The sequence below is a fragment of the Gorilla gorilla genome, chromosome 20 (genome assembly GCF_029281585.2).
Source record: "Gorilla gorilla gorilla isolate KB3781 chromosome 20, NHGRI_mGorGor1-v2.1_pri, whole genome shotgun sequence".
Classification (NCBI taxonomy): domain Eukaryota; kingdom Metazoa; phylum Chordata; class Mammalia; order Primates; family Hominidae; genus Gorilla; species Gorilla gorilla.
The window spans coordinates 13,720,486-13,736,536 of NC_073244.2; the positions used below are offsets into that span (position 1 = coordinate 13,720,486).

The window sequence follows — 16,051 nt, forward strand, 5'->3', positions numbered from 1 at the left end:
AGACGAGTGAATCACTTGAGGTCAGGAGTTCAAGACGAGCCTGGCCAACATGGCAAAACCCTGTCTCTACTAAAAATACAAAATTAGCCGGGCATGGCGGCACATGCCTATAATCCCAGCTACTCGGGAGGCTGAGGCAGGAGAATTGCTTGAACCCGGGAGGTGGAGGTTGCGGTGAGCCAAGATCATGCCATTGCACTCCAGCCTGGGCAACAAGAGCAAAACTCCATCTCAAAAAAAAAGAATCACCCCATTAAAGCTTACAGTTTGGTGGCATTTATTCCAATTGTGTTGTGCAACCATCACCACTATCTAATTCTGGAACATTTCTATCACCCCAAAAAGAAACCTATACCCATAAGCAGTTTCTCCCCATTCCTCCCTCCCCCTGGCCCCTGGTGACCACAAATCCACTTTCTGCCTCTATGGATTGCCTATTCTGGACATTCCGTATAAAGGGAGTCACACAGTGTGTGGCCTTTGGTGTCTGGCGTCTCTCACTGAGCGCCTTGTTTTCAAGGTTCATCCATGATGTGGCCTGTCTCGGTGCTTCACTCCTTTTCATGGCTAAGTAATATTCCACTGTCTGGGTGGACCATGTTTTGTTGATCCATTCACCTATTGATGGACATGTGGATTGTTTCTGCTTTTTGGCTGTTGTGAACAATGCTGCTGTGAACAGATGTTTGCCGTTCTCTTGCGTTGAGCCCTAGGAGTGGATCTGCCAGGTGGCGTGGTGACAGTGTGTTTAAGTCTTTGAGGAACCGCCTGACTGTTCTCCATCCTACCGTATTGTTTACTGCAAGCGTTTATCTCAATCTGTGAAGGAGGGCCTGGGTGATTGTTTCTTGGTCTCTGCCCCGGACACTCCAAGAGGGCGCAGGTGATTCCTGCCTCTGCGGGGGAAACACAGAACATGGAATGGTGGGTGGGCTGGGGGCTGATGGAGCTGTTCTGGCAACTTGGGCAACTTTGGCCAGTTCTTGAGAGAAAGGAAAAGCTGGTGACATACATTTGGTCATTTAAGCCCCAAGAATGAGATCCCCAAGGGCATCAAGATCAAGGCCAAGGAGGGACCCGGGGAGGAAGAGATGCCACGTGGGAGAATGAGAAGTCCTGGCCAGAGAGGCAGGAAGGAAGCCAGGAGCCCAGTCCTCATCAGCCAGGTGGGAGGGGGCTTAGGGAAGGAGGAAGCGTGCGCGGCAGTGCCCCCGAGAGGGAAAGCGAAACGGAAGTCGAAGATGACCAGCATTCCAGCACTTTCCGTCCCCACGCCCCCCACAACCCCCAAACACAGCCCCTTTCCAGTGCTCTGGCCTGGCTCAGCTTCCTAAGCTGTAGGTGGCCCTGTGGAGGTGTGGCTTGAGTGGGTGCTGGCAGGGACAGGGTCCAGGACCCCCCTTCAGATGGCTGAGGAGCAGTTGAGGGTGAAGCATTGAAATTAAGAACATGGAGAGGCTGGGACCCCAGACCCAGAGGCCAGTGGGTGGGTTTCCAAGGCCCGTGCCCATCCAGCATAGGGAGATGGAGATGGGGCCTCCCCTGCCTCGCTCCCTACCATGTCTCCTGCCTAGACAGTGGCCGGCCCTCAGGTGGCCCTCAGTCAGCACCAGGAAGGAGTGATTGAGCCAGCGAGGGTCATGGCATGGTGGGAGGGGTGCAGGGCCGCCCACAGAATCAGGACAGCAGCCCACCTCCACCCCAAACCTGCTCTGTTCCCAGGGGGTGAGCGCTGCTCAGTGCAGGAAGTGTGTGAGCGCGTGTGTGTAGACGGGTGGGAATGAATGTGTGTGTGCCTGAGTGTGGGTGCAAGAGTGTGTGTCAATGGGTATGTTTTGTGTTGAGAAGTGTGAAAGAGTATGTGTGTATGCCTGCGTGTGTGAATGTATGTCATGTGCATGTGTATGAGGTGTGTACTGTGTGTGTGTGAATGTGCATGGGTGTGTGTGTTGTGTGTGCATGTATATGTGTGAGTGTGTGAATATGCATAGGTGTGTGTGCATCAAGTGTGTGCATGTGTACATGTGTATGAATGTGCATGGGTATGTATCCAGTGTGTGCGTGTGTGAGAATGTATGAATGTATGTATGAAGTGTGTGCATGTGTGTGTGAATGTGTATCAAGTGTGTGCATATGTGTGTGAATGTGTATCAAGTGTGTGCATGTGTGTGGGGACGTGTGAATGTGTGTATCAAGTGCGTGCATATGTGTGCATGTGTGTGCATGTCTGTGAGAATGTGTGAATGTGTGTGTATCAAGTGTGCATGTGTGTGGGGATGTGTGAAAGTGTGTGTATCAAGTGTGTGCATGTCTGTGTGAATTGTGTGGGGGTGTATCAAGTGTATGTGTGTGTGAATTGTGTAAGTGTGCATGTATCAAGTGTGTGTGAATGTGCATGGGTGTGTGTCAAGTGTGTGTGTGTGAAAATGTGTGAATGTGTGTGGGTGTTTATGTATCAAGTGTGTGCATGGATGTGTGTGCAAATTGTGTATCAAGTGTGTGTGGATGTGCACAAGTATGTGTGTATTGTGTGCGTGTGTGTGAAGGTACTGGGTGTGTGTATGAGTGTGTGTGCGTGCAAATATGCATAAGCATGTGTATATCGAGTGTGCGCATGTGTGTGTGAAGTGTATAGGTGTGTGTGTATCTGAGTGTGTCCATGTGTATGTGTGAATGTGCATGGGTATGTGTGTATTGAGTGTGTGCATGTGTGTGTGAAGGTACTGGGTGTGCATGTATCCGAATGTGTGCATATGTGTAAACGTGTGACTATGGATGAGCACATGTGTGTTGAGTGTGTGCATGTGTGTATAGGTGTGTGAGCGTGTGTGTGAGAGAATAGGCATGGCTGTGTGTCGAGTATGTGCATGTGTGTGTATAGGTGTGTGTGTGAGAATAGGCATGGGTGTGTGTCATGTGCATGTGTGTGTATAGGTGTGTGAGCGAATAGGCATGGGTGTGTGTGTTGAGTATGTGCATGTGTGTGTATAGGGGTGTGTGTGTGAGAATAGGCATGAGTGTCTGTGTCGAGTGTGTGCATGTGTGTATAGGTGTGTGTGGGAATAGGCATGGGTGTGTGTGTCGTGTGTGCATGTGTGTGAGTGTGAGAATAGGCATGGGTGTGTCTAGTGTGCATGTGTGTGTATAGGTGTGTGAGTGAGAATAGGCATGGGTGTGTCGAGTGTGTGCATGTGTGTATAGGTGTGTGAGTGTGAGAATAGGCATGGGTGTATTGAGTGTGTGTGTGCGTGTATAGGTGTGTGAGTGTGTGTGAGAATAGGAATGGGTGTGTCAAGTGTGTGCATGTGTATAGGTGTATGAGTGTGTGAGAATAGGCATGGGTGTGTCGAGTGTGTGCATGTGTGTATAGGTGTGTGAGTGTGTGAGAATAGGCATGGGTGTGTCAAGTGTGTGTGTATACGTGTGTGTGTGAATAGGCATGAGGGTGTGTGTCGAGTGTGTGCATGTGTGTGTATAGGTGTATGAGTGTGTGTGTGAGACTAGGCATGGGTGTGTGTATCCAAGTGTTTGCATGTGTATGTGTGAGAGTTTGTATGTGAGTGGGGGTGGGTGTGAATGTGTGTACATGCGTGAGGGAGTGGGGTGGCTGTGAAGAGTGTGTGTGAGAGTGCATGTGTGTTGTGCGTGCACACACGCTTCAGGAGGATGGTTTCCACTGAGAGAGTCTGGGAATGAGTGGAGACAAAGTTCCGGTGGGATCAGAAGGTTCCTGCCTCTCAGACTGCAAGTTTCAGCCCTGTGTATTTAATACATTTCACTTCCTGTATGAAATACACACACATTCGTGATAAATAGCTGAACAACCTCTGCTGGTGGACGGCTCACGGGTTTGGGGGATTTTTAAAATCAGAAACTGAGGCTCGGCTGGGCGCGGTGGCTCACATCTGTAATCCCAGCACTTTGGGAGGCCGAGGCCGATGGATTACGAGGTCAGGAGTTCGAGACCAGCCTGACCAACATGGTGAAACCCCGTCTCTACTAAAAATACACAAATTAGCTGGGCGTGGTGGCACGCACCTGTAATCAAGCAGGAGAATCGCGTGAACCCGGGAGGTAGAGGTTGCAGTGAGCCAAGATCACACCATTGCACTCCAGCCTGGGCAACAGAGCGAGACTCCGTCTCAAAAAAAAAAAAAAAAGAAAGAAAGAAAGAAAAGAAACCGAGGCTCGGGCAGAGATTGGGTGGGGCTGATGCCCTGAGCTTGGGTTTCCTCGGTTCTGAAGCTCTCACTGCTCCCCAACTCCATCTGTGGTTCCGAGGCTCCAGCCTCGCCTCCACCACCTCCTCCCCATTCTCCCAGCTCTGAAGCTACCCTCCCAGCCCCTCCCTGCCCAGAGAGATCCTTCTGATCAGCACTTCTTGTCCACAGCCCCCGTCTCTGTCCGGGCAGACTTTGACTCTGTGGGAGGCCCCAAAGTGGCCCCCACTGTCCCTGCCTCGGGAATGATTAACTCCTGATTAGGTGGTGCCCAGCAGCTTGGTCTTTAGGGCAGGTGGCCCCGGCCCACTTGGCAATGAGAGTTTCTTCCACTCCCCAAAATCCAAAACCCTCAGCACCCGGCAGACTAGGGGAACGCTTGAGGGCCCAAGGTAGAACCAGCAGCCTTGGGGAGCCACAGAGGCCTGGAGAAAGAGGGTTCTGGGTCCCCATACAGTGAAAAAAGAATGGCGCACCTCCCCCAACCCCATTCCAGGAGGACTGGGGTGGCCAGGGTCAAGTCCATCCAACCTGTAGGCCCTCAGGGGTTGGTTGGGGGCTGAGTTTGGGCTGTGGGAAGGTGCCCAGTGACCCAACGGTAGTCAGGCAGGTATAGAGTGGTCTGCTATGATCCCGCCAATGTCCCCCTGCTGCCTGGGGATCCAGATATCCCCACTCCAAGGACCCAGCGAGGCCCTCTCTGTAGGTGGAGCTGTCAGCCAGGTCAGGTGGGGTCAAGTGGCACACGGCAGACTCCTGCTACAGAGCGTGCCGGGCAGTGGGCGGGCATGAGGAGCCGTGCAAATAAGGAGGCAGGAGCAGGGTTTCCTTCCTGCCATCAGGACCCTAGGTATCCCCATCTTCTCAGACGCTGGAGGTGAGCCTGGGCTCACCAGGAAGAAGCATGAAGGAACACCATCCCCAGCCACTGCCTCCACTCCCATAGCCGTCCCTTTCCTCTAGGGCCCCCTGCTAGGGGTCCCCTGGCCATCAGTCCCCACACAGGCCACAGCAGAACCCAGGAGCCCTGGCTCCAGGATGGACAGTGATAGCCGATGTCCGTGGGGCCATCACTGAGTGTCAGGCTCTGTTCTGACCACGTTATGTGCAGTCATGTGCTCAGTTTCCACAGCCACCCTTGAGGCTAGGTCCTGTATGATCTCAGTGTACGGAGGCTCAGAGACACCCAAGGTCTCTCTGGGTGTGTGACTGGCCCAAGGTCACACAGCTGGTCGAGGGGAGCCATGCTTCAGACGCAGATCCATTTGAGCCCAGTACCTTTGTTTTTGACATGGCGTTGATCTGCCTCCACCAGGCTGGCAGAAGGCGAGAGGCCAGTGTCCTTGAAGCCCCCAGAAGGGTCGGGCCAGATGACACGGCAAAAAGATAGGAGAGATGTGCCTGGGACTCACCCGGCACGTGGCAGGCCAAGATCTGGATACGGATCGGAGCCCACAGCTCTGGCTCTGTGTCTGCCAGGGCACAGATTTCCAGCACTCTGCCACGTCCCTGGCTTCCCAACCCAAGGGGAGTCGACTCTTCTGGCCATTGGCAGCGCCAGACAATTAACAGTCGAGAGTAATTGCTCTTGGCCGTGCCAGCAGCCCACTTTGGTTGATGAGATGGGGAAAGTCAGACACTGATATGGGGCTCCCAGGGCAGGCCGTGGCGGGGACGGGGACAAAGCTGTTAGGAAGGGCCAGCAAAGCAGGGGGCTCCTGCACCCCGAGGTCCCAGCAGGGTCCATGGAGCCCCGAGTGACAGGGAGCCTCTGCTCCGGGCCCTGCTCCAGCCTCAGGGGCGTCGAGTTGAGCCTTGGCCTTCATGCCCAGGGACAGCAGGACGGCTCACATCCTGGCAACAGTCCTCCCATCTCCATCCAGACATCCAGCCTGATGACACAGGCAGGGATCCCAATCGCCAGGGTCTCGAACAGAAGGGGCAGCATGGCTGTCAGCTGGGCTGGGGCGCATGGGGATGAGGGGTGCGCGGACGGGGTGGACCAGAGGCAGGAAGCCCAGGGTGAGGAAATGTCCCGAGGGTGGGCAGGCAGGATGGAGTGGGCACCCACCCAATGCCGACCACGCATGTCTCTGGCCCCCAGACAGAGCTGTGAACCAACCCCGCTCACGGCTAACAAGCCCACCCACCATGGCGAGCCCCACTCTGAGCCCCGACTCCTCATCCCAGGAGGCCCTGTCGGCCCCCACCTGCTCCCCGACCTCTGACTCCGAGAACCTCAGCCCCGATGAGCTGGAGCTGCTGGCCAAGCTCGAAGAGCAGAACCGGTGAGTTGGGGGCTGGGGGATAGGGTGAAATCTTGGGGTGCAGTCTGGGCCCCCACAGGAGTTCCCAGGTGCCCTCACATTCAGAGCCAGGCCCAGTGTGTGCAATGTGACAGCCACCTCCAGATGCTGGATGAGGGACACCTCCTTTCATCCTCCCAACCCTGGCTGAATATATGTGTCCCCACCCTGTTCAGATGAGACCGAAGGTTTGAGAGGTCAAGTGAATCTGTGAATCCGCCGCGGTTAATGGAGCCAGGACTGGAGGAAGAGTCGATTCGGGCCTTCCTGCTTTCTTCCTCTGACCCTACCCCCATTTAAAATGCAGGTTTTAGGCTGGACGTGGTGGCTCACACCACCGAACACTTTGGGAGGCCGAGGCAGACGGATCACTTGAGGTCAGGCGTTTGAGACCAGCCTGGCCAACATGGTGAAATCCTGTCTGTACTAAAAACACAAAAATTAGCTGGGCGTGGTGGTGGGTGCCTGTAATCTCAGCTACTTGGGAGCCTGAGGCAGGAGAATCGCTTGAACCCGGGAGGTGGACGCTGCAGTGAGCCAAGATCACGCCACTGCACTCCAGTCTGGGCAACAAGAGCAAAACTCCGTCTCAAAAAAAAGGGGGCGCTGAGGGCAGTGGCTCACGCCTGTAATCCCAGCAGTTTAGGAGGCTGAGGCAGGTGGATCACCTGAGGTCAGGAGTTCGAGACCAGCCCGACCAACATGGTGAAACCCCATATCTACTACAAATATAAAGTTAGCCGGGTGTGGTGGCATGCACCTGTAATCCCAGCTACTCGGGAGGCTGAAGCAGGAGAATTGCTTGAACCAGGAGGCAGAGGTTGCAGTGAGCTGAGATCACACCACTGCACTCCAGCCTAGGCAACAGAGCAAGACTCCATCTCAAAAAAGAAAAAAAAAAAAAGAACAAGAGGGACCTAATCCCTGGTGTCCTCTGAGACCCCCAGGAGGATGGGCTGGGCTCGCCAAGGATCCCTGTCCCCAGGGAGTCACTGGTTCCCCTCTGCCGGCCCTTCCTGCCCAGGCTCCTGGAGGCCGACTCCAAGTCCATGCGCTCCATGAATGGCTCGCGGCGGAACAGTGGCTCCTCGCTAGTGTCCAGCTCCTCGGCCTCCTCCAACCTGAGCCACCTGGAGGAGGACACGTGGATCCTGTGGGGCCGGATCGCCAACGAGTGGGAGGAGTGGCGGCGCAGGAAGGAGAAGCTGCTCAAGGTGGGGGGCGGCCAGGCAGGCGGGGCTGGGCCGACAGCGTGGGCAGGTGGTGCAGTCACTCAGCCACCAGGCAGCACCAGGGTCTGCGGGGCCCCAGCCTGGGCACAGCGGCAACAGTGGAGATGTGCAGGCACTTTCAGGGTGTCCTGCCAGAGCACAGGGACAGGAGAGAGTGAGTCAGGGTGGTGCTGGACAGGCCCTGCACCCTCGAGTGCCCATGTGCTTGCTGCCCTGTAGTGCTCATGAAGGATGGGGGTGTGGTGGCTCACGCCTGGAATCTCAGCACTTTGGGCGGCCAAGGTGGGAGGATCGCTTGAGGCCAGGAGTTCGAGGCCAGCCTGGGCAACGTAATGAGACTCCGACTCTATAAAAAGTTTAAAAATTAGCCAGGTAGGCCGGGCGCAGTGGCTCACGCCTGTAATCCCAGTACGTTGGAAGGTCGAGGCAGGCAGATCACCTAAGGTCAGGAGTTCAAGACCAGCCTGGCCAACATGGCGAAACTCCGACTCTACTAAAAATACAAAAATTAGCTGGGCATGGTGGCGTGCACCTGTAATCCCAGCTACTTGGGAGGCTGAGGCAGGAGAATCACTTGAACCTGGGAGGCAAGAGGTAGCAGTGAGCCAAGATCACGCCACTGCACTCCAGCGTGGGCAACAGAGCGAGACTCCATCTCAAAAAACAAAAAAGTTTAAAAATTAGCCAGGCGTGGTGGTGCACAACTGTAGTCCCAGCTACTTAGGAAGCTGAGGCAGGAGGATCGCTTGAGCCCAGGAGTTCAAGGCTGCAGGGAGCTATGATCGCACCACTGCACTCCAGCCTGGGTGACAGAGCGAGACCCTGTCTCTGAAAAAAGGGGGTAAAAAAAGGATTGGGGACCATGAGTTCTGTGCCATGCTTGAGGCCTGGATGAGCCACGCCTGAGGAGCTGGGCTGGGTGGCCACGGGGAGGCTGCACTGGGACCGAGTCCAGCCCCGGCTTCCTGCTCCCGTGGCCAGGAGCTGATCCGCAAGGGCATCCCCCACCACTTCCGGGCCATCGTGTGGCAGCTCCTGTGCAGCGCCACGGACATGCCCGTCAAGAACCAGTACTCCGAGCTGCTCAAGATGTCCTCGCCATGCGAGAAGCTGATCCGCAGGGACATCGCCCGCACCTACCCGGAACACGAGTTCTTCAAGGGCCAGGACAGCCTGGGCCAGGAGGTCCTCTTCAATGTCATGAAGGTGAGGCCCAGGGCTCCCCACTCCCTCGGTCCCAAAGGAAGGAGCAGTTCCCCAGTTCACCGGCTGTGCTGGAGGGCGGGACCCTGCTCTCAGGACTTGTTCCCTTCTAGGCATACTCGCTGGTAGACCGGGAGGTGGGCTACTGCCAGGGAAGCGCCTTCATCGTGGGCCTGCTCCTCATGCAGGTAGGTGGCTGGGGGGTGGCTGGGCTCCTGCCAGACGACAGCCCACCCTGGGCTCGGCCCCCAAGAGATGGACAGAAGTGGCGTGTCCTCCACCCAGCATCTTGCTAGGGGTAGATCCTCCCTCTCCATCCATACCCGTGACCTCTGCCAATCGCCAGGCCAAGGCCCAGTGAGTGGCACCTGTCTGGTTGGGTCCTGTCCGCTGTACCATCCAGGACAGAGACAGGGTTTGGAGGGATAGGCTGTCTCTCTCTGCCACATCTCAGGGTTGGACAGGAAACTCAGGCTGGGGACTTAAGCCATCCAGTGTGGTGTTTATGGGGCTTGGGGGTCTCCTCCAGAGAAACCGAGGGGCTTAGGACAGGGAGAGAGGACGCAGCTGGGACAGGAGGTGTCCTAACCAGGGGGATGCTGGCAGTGGCCAGCCCTGGGTTCAGGTCCAGCTCCCCTGTTTCCTGCCGAGTGGCCCTTGGCAGGTGACCTCAGCCTCAGGTCTTCCATCAGTAAAACAGCTTGTGAGGACACAGGGACCAACAGTGTGTCATGAGAGTCTAGGGAGCCAGGTACCGACATGGACATTGGCCCCTGTACCCCAGGGCCCTGATGAGCAGCGAGACGCCCCTCCCGGCTGCCCTGAGCCCCCCCACCTGCCCGTCCCCCCTAGATGCCTGAGGAGGAGGCCTTCTGTGTGTTCGTGCGGCTGATGCAGGAGTACCGGCTGCGGGAGCTCTTCAAACCCAGCATGGCCGAGCTCGGGCTCTGCATCTATCAGTTCGAGTACATGCTGCAGGTGAGCAGGGCCACAGGTGGCCAGGGCCACAGGAAAGCAGGGCTGCAGGAGGGCAGGGCCACAGGTGGGCAGGGCTGCAAGGGAGCAGGACCGCAGGAGGGCAGGGCTGGCACCCTAGACCATACCCGGGCATCTCTTGGACTGAAAATTCCAAGCCTGTGAAATCACACCTGGACGTTCCAACTCCAAAAGGCACTCCTCTCCCCATGCAGCACTGCCCTGAAGGATGCTTGGAGGGACAGGAGAGCCACCACTGAAGGGGGGCTCCCAGGGCTACTGAGGCAGAGGGGTGGGGCAGGCTCACATCGGACACAGCCACAGCCACCTCCCTGTCTGCTCCAGAGTGTGGTGGAAGGAGGGAGTGTTGTCTGCCTGCCTGATTACCGGAGAGCCGCAGACGTCTGTTTATAAATAGCAGCCCCCGCAGGGCCTGCTCCTGGCTGGCAGGCAGAGCCGCCAAGGCCGTTTGCGGACATACACACACCCGCATGCATACACACACACACACACACACACACACACACACACACACACACACACACACACACACACACACACACACCGGCCTGCCTCAGCTGCCATGGCAGGTGGGGCTGTGCAGTCATCCCTGGATGTGACAGCCCCACTCCCTGGGCCTGGATCATGGTCGGTGCTGTAGCCTAAGGGGGCCTGGTAGTGCCACAAGCAGGAGGCCTGGGCTGCAGAGAAGGCACCACCCCACCCCAGGCTGGGTAGCAGAGCCCTCCCACAGCCAAGCTTGCAAACTCAGGGCGCAGAGAGCCCCTGGCGCTGGAAGGAAGCCCAGGATCCTAACGCCTTCTCCGGCCTCAGTTTCCCCAGCCGTCTGCCACTTTCTGGCTGTCTAGAGTTCAGGCCAATCCAACACAGCTTGCACAAAGCTTTATGCTGGGGTCCAAGGGAGGTACAGTGGCTGGCAGGTCACGTAACAAGGTGAAGGGGGAGCTCCCCCCAGGGCCAGAGGCTGCCACCTGCCCATGCTCCACCTCTGGGTCTCAGGGTGTCTGTGGGGAGTGACCCAACTCCCCCAGCCTCAGACACACCCTCTCAGGCTGTCGTGAGGACCCCATGAGCTGCCACGGGCGCATCACCTACCCAGGGTGGGCCCCCAACACAGGCGGCTACAGATCTTGCCATCCCTGCCTGGCCCCCACCCCATGCTGCTCAAAGCTCTGGGGTGCTTCGGCCTCCCCCAGACAGAGTGCTGAGGGAGCACCAGGAAGGGAGCCTCGGGCTGCCCAGCGCAGGTCCAGGAAGGCTCCCTGGAGGCGGGGACACTGAGGCCCAGCACCCCCCGGTGGGAGGGCGTCCCCCTCACTGTGCCCACCCGGCCTCCCACCCCTGCAGGAGCAGCTCCCAGACCTCAACACCCACTTCCGTTCCCAAAGCTTCCACACATCCATGTACGCCTCGTCCTGGTTCCTCACACTGTTCCTGACCACCTTCCCACTCCCCGTCGCCACCCGGGTCTTCGACATCTTCATGTATGAGGTGAGGACCGACGGTGCCTGGGGAGGGAAGACAGCCCCTTGGGGGTGGCTGGAACAGGAGCCTCCCTGCCCTCCACCTCCCACTGCCTTTGCCGCCTTTGCAGGGGCTGGAGATCGTGTTCCGAGTGGGCCTCGCCCTGCTGCAGGTGAACCAGGCGGAGCTGATGCAGCTGGACATGGAGGGGATGTCCCAGGTGGGCCGGGAGGGCCAGGGCCGGCGGGGCTGCCCCCAATCAGGGGCTTCGAGTCACAGGATGCCCTCACAAGTGACAGAGAGGGCCCGGCTTCGAGGGTGGAAGGTGGTGTGCCTGACATCCCTGATCTGTTCCCATCCACTCTGTTCCCCCTGAGGTCTCCCTAAGGGACCAGAGGACCCTCTAGGCTCTGCCAGACACAGTCAGGGGCCAGCAGCCTGGCCGCAGGGAGATAGGAGGCCCAGGCTGAGCCCTGGGAGCCCCACTGCCCACCTCCTGTCCCCAACCCCGCAGATGCCCCAAAGCCTGATGGCAGATCATGACTCTGGCTGACCATGAGGGCATCCCCACCCTGCCGCCCAGCCTGGTGAGGGCACAGGAGGGAGTCTGTGGGTCTAGGCCACCTCACGCCTTGCCCCGCCCCAGCCTGGCCTGCCTGGAGGCCCTGCTGCCGCCCAGCCTGCCTCCCACCGCCACTTCTGTGCTGTGCGGGCCCCTGCCCCCTCCCCGCGTCCTCCAGCTGGTGCTTCAGGGAAAAATGCACAAAGGCCACGGTTGTGTCCGTGAACACGGGCAGGCATTGTCCACAGCTACCAGAGGGGGCCAGCTGGGCCGGGTGCAGGAGCTGTGTCCCCCCTGGGCTTACCTTAACCCTTTGCACAGGCCCGAGGCCCCCGGCATACCCATCCTCCTTCCCCCACGAAGGTCCCCTGTGTCAGACCCCCCGACCCTCAGCCTTCACTCCCAGGAGAGCCTCCTTGGCCTGCTTTTCTTTTTTTCTTTTTCCTTTTTCTTTTTTTTTTTTAAGTCGGAGTTGCTCTGTGGCCCAGGCTGGAGTACAGTGGCGCAGTCCTAGCTCACCGCAGCCTCCACCTCCTGGGCTGAAGCGATCCTCCCGCCTCAGCTTCCTGAGTAGCTGGAACCAGAGGTGCACATCACCATGTCCGGCTATTTTTTTTTTTTTTTTCAGAAATGGGGTCTCACTATGTTGCCCACACTGGTCTCAAACTCCTGGGCTCAAGCTATTTATTTCTCCCGCCTCAGGCTTTTAAATCATTGGGATTTAAAAGCATGCATGAGCCACCACATCCAGCATCTGCCAGCTTTTCTTCTGGAAACTAAGGCTTTGGCTGCAGGCAGTCCCCCATTCCCTCCCCTCACGCTCAGTCTTTCCGTTGCTCCACAAACACTGAGGACACGGCGTTGAGGACATGGCGACACCCCGGGCAGACCCGTTCCTGCCCCCCTCCAGGGCAACAGGGCTCGGGCGGCCCCTGGTGGTCAGGGCCTGCATGTTGGTGACCTGGTGACCGGCTGTGTCCCCACAGTACTTCCAGAGAGTGATCCCCCACCAGTTCGACAGCTGCCCGGACAAGCTGGTCCTCAAAGCCTACCAGGTCAAGTACAACCCCAAGAAGATGAAGAGGTTGGTGCCTGCTGGGCAACCAGGGTACTGGTAGGAAGGGGGGACCCCCGAGGGCATGACAGTAACCACGGGGCCCTCCCGATCTGCAGGCTGGAGAAGGAGTACGCAGCCATGAAGAGCAAGGAGATGGAGGAGCAGATCGAGATCAAAGTGAGTCCAGGGGCCCGGGGGCGGGGACAGGGATGGGAGGCCTTTGGGGGCTGCCCTCCGTACTCTAAAGATCGGCCGCTAGGGGGCGAGCCTTCCCAGCGCACAGGCGGACCCGGCCGTCCTTGGCGGACAGGCCTCCGCCCACCTGCGCGGTCCTTCACCTGTTAGGCCAGCTGTGAGCGCCTCCCCCGCCTGACGCCTCGGTAACCAAGACAGTCAAGGTCCCTGCCCCGCTGGGCCGCCCAGCGTCATGGGGAAGCAATCAATAAACCACTGAACTAGAGTGCGGACTCTAAATGCTCTGGACAAGGATGTGCACGCGGTAGGCAAGGCTGACCTGGGCAGAGGCTCCGGGCCCAGGGTGTCGAGGGCTAAAGGCCCAGGGCAGCAGCGTGCCTTGGGGGCTGGAGGAATTTCAAGAAGGTTGCAGTGGAGGACCCCGCAAGGGGACCGCCCTCTGGGGAAAGATGGAGCACGCAGGGCCCAGACACCAGGGTGTGTAGGGCAGGGTGTGGGCACTCACCCGGGGCCCCTGGTTCCTGGGGCAACTGGCCCGCCAGCCCTGCCAGGTCAGGGGGTTTCCTGAGTGTGCAAAGCTTCTCTCTCCTTCCTTGCGCATTCTTCCCTTTACACGTGATTTTAGTTATTTACTCAACAAGCATTTATTGCCGGGCGCGATGGCTCATGCAGGTAATCCCAGCACTTTGGGAGGCGGAGGCAGGTGGATCACTTGAGGTCAGGAGTTCGAGACCAGCCTGGCTAATGCAGTGAAATCCCGTCTCTATTAAAAATACAAAAATTAGCTGGGTGTGGTGGCACACACCTGTAATCCCGGCTACTCGGGAGGCTGAGGCAGGAAAATCACTTGAACCCAGGAGGCGGAGGTTACAGTGAGCCAAGATTGTACCGTTGCACTCCAGCCTGGGTGACAGAGTGAGACTCTGTCTCAAAAAAAAAAAAAAAAAGGAAAGAAAAGAAAAAAAACATTTATTGAGCACCTGCTGTGTGCCAAAGTCACAGCTGAGACTGAGGGCGCCCCAGTGATAGGAAGGGACACAGACACAAACCCAACACAGCCTGGCTCCATGCTCTTCAGGGGCAGAGCCACACAGTGGCTAACACTGGAGTCCAACAGACAAGGATTCAATTCCAGCTCCAGCGGCACAGTGGCTCACACCTATAATCCCAACACTTTGGGAGGCTGAGGTGGGAGGGTGGCTTGAGGCCAGGAGTTGGAGACCAGTCTGGGCAACATAGCAATACCCCGTCTCTACAAAAATATAGAAATAAATACAAAAGGTGTGTCCAGCTCCTGCAAGGATGGCTGTGCTTGGTGCTGTGATGGGTTGAAGCGAGAGAGATGATAGGGAAACCCAGGGGCCAGGGATCAGGGCTCCAGATTGCTATGAGAACCAGAGACCTGAAATAGCTCTGACCCAGCTGAACTGAGGGACTAGGGCAATGCCCCGCCCCACTCTGACTCAGTTTCCCCACATGACATGTATCAATGACTGTCAAGTCTGCGGTTCTGTCTGACTGCATTTGCTTCCTGGGAATGTTCTAGGTATTTCCATCACCTTTTCTCCCCAGAAGAAACCCAGGAAATATTCTGTGTGACCTGCAGTGTGGCAGGACCCTCACTCACCTGCCAATCCAAACAATTTCTGTACCACCTTAGTATCAAGCAAGGGAGCGCAGGTACAGTCGAGATTCAACTCGTTTGCAAACCTCACCTGCTCCCCAGAGTGTCCTGGGGGAACCTAAAGTGCAAATGTCTTTTTCTTTTTCTTTTTTTTTTTTTTGGAGATGGAGTCTTGCTCTGTCACCCAGGCTGCAGTGCAGTGAGGTGATCTTGGCTTACTGCAACCCCTGCTACCGGGTTCAAGTGATTCTCCTGCCTCAGCCTCCCCAGTAGCTGGGATTACAGGCATGCACCACCACGCCTGGCTAATCTTTGTGTTTTTAGTAGAGGCTGGTCTCGAACTCCTGACCTCAGGTGATCTGCCTGCCTTGGCCTCCCAAAGTGCTGGGATTACAGGCGTGAGCCACTACACCTGGCCTAAAACCGCAAATATCTAGCCAAAATCCATCAGCACAGAATGGAAGGCAGGAGCAAGGGAGACGTCTTCGAAACCCCAGCCAGGGAACAGAGAAAACCACTGGGGACAGGTTGCTCTCAGCAGGTCATGGGAATGTAGTTGTCGAGAAAGGATGCGTGATCAGCACGCTGGACCCAGACTCAAAGAGGAGCCTGCCCCCGGAATTGAACCCGGGTGCTTGGGGCAAAGCAGCGAGGGGTGGGTGGTGGCTGCTCGACAGCTGCTTCCCCCACTGATTCCCGCACAACCCTGGGCAGACTGACCCACGTGTGGGATGGAGTCTTCTGAGGGGGTGTGGGTACTGACTGACCCCCAAACACACACACAGCCACGAAGGCACTGACGTTATTTTTACTGAACCCAGGTTTGTTTTAAAACTTTTTATTTTCTTGTAATCAAGCCAGTCTGAACAGGAATTGGCCCTGTTTTCTGAAATCGCTGACCCAGAATGTAAGATACTGGCTGTGCCCTGCCCGGAAAAGTGGCCTGGCCCTAAGGGGACTGACCCCGGCAGTGGGCAAATGAGGGGTGCATGTAGACAGGCGTGGGGGGCGGGCTATGACGTGATCTCCCCCCACCCCCATAGAGACTTCGGACAGAGAACCGGCTCCTGAAACAGCGGATTGAAACCCTAGAGAAGGTGAGGGGCGTGGCCACCGTGAGGACATGGTCGCCGTGGGGTGTGACCCACCATGCGGGGCATGGTCGCTAACCTGGGGTGGACTCCTCCAAGTC

General features: G+C 57.3%; 1 protein-coding gene across 4 annotated transcripts in view; it reads left to right on the forward strand.

The window, feature by feature from the left end:
• The window catches only part of EVI5L (ecotropic viral integration site 5 like), a 34,964-nt gene that overhangs the window by 10,078 nt on the left and 8,835 nt on the right, over nucleotides 1-16,051 (forward strand). For 3 of the 4 annotated variants that reach the window (XM_031004206.3, XM_031004204.3, XM_055371483.2), the window contains exons 2-11: nucleotides 6,325-6,508; nucleotides 7,551-7,740; nucleotides 8,740-8,964; nucleotides 9,075-9,149; nucleotides 9,814-9,939; nucleotides 11,305-11,448; nucleotides 11,552-11,641; nucleotides 12,970-13,067; nucleotides 13,157-13,217; nucleotides 15,903-15,956. In XM_031004206.3, the coding sequence (XP_030860066.1) occupies nucleotides 6,372-6,508; nucleotides 7,551-7,740; nucleotides 8,740-8,964; nucleotides 9,075-9,149; nucleotides 9,814-9,939; nucleotides 11,305-11,448; nucleotides 11,552-11,641; nucleotides 12,970-13,067; nucleotides 13,157-13,217; nucleotides 15,903-15,956 (1,200 nt within the window). In that variant the 5' untranslated portion in view covers nucleotides 6,325-6,371. The remainder of the gene's footprint in view (nucleotides 1-6,324; nucleotides 6,509-7,550; nucleotides 7,741-8,739; nucleotides 8,965-9,074; nucleotides 9,150-9,813; nucleotides 9,940-11,304; nucleotides 11,449-11,551; nucleotides 11,642-12,969; nucleotides 13,068-13,156; nucleotides 13,218-15,902; nucleotides 15,957-16,051) is intronic. The other variant, XM_031004205.3, reaches the window with a different exon arrangement.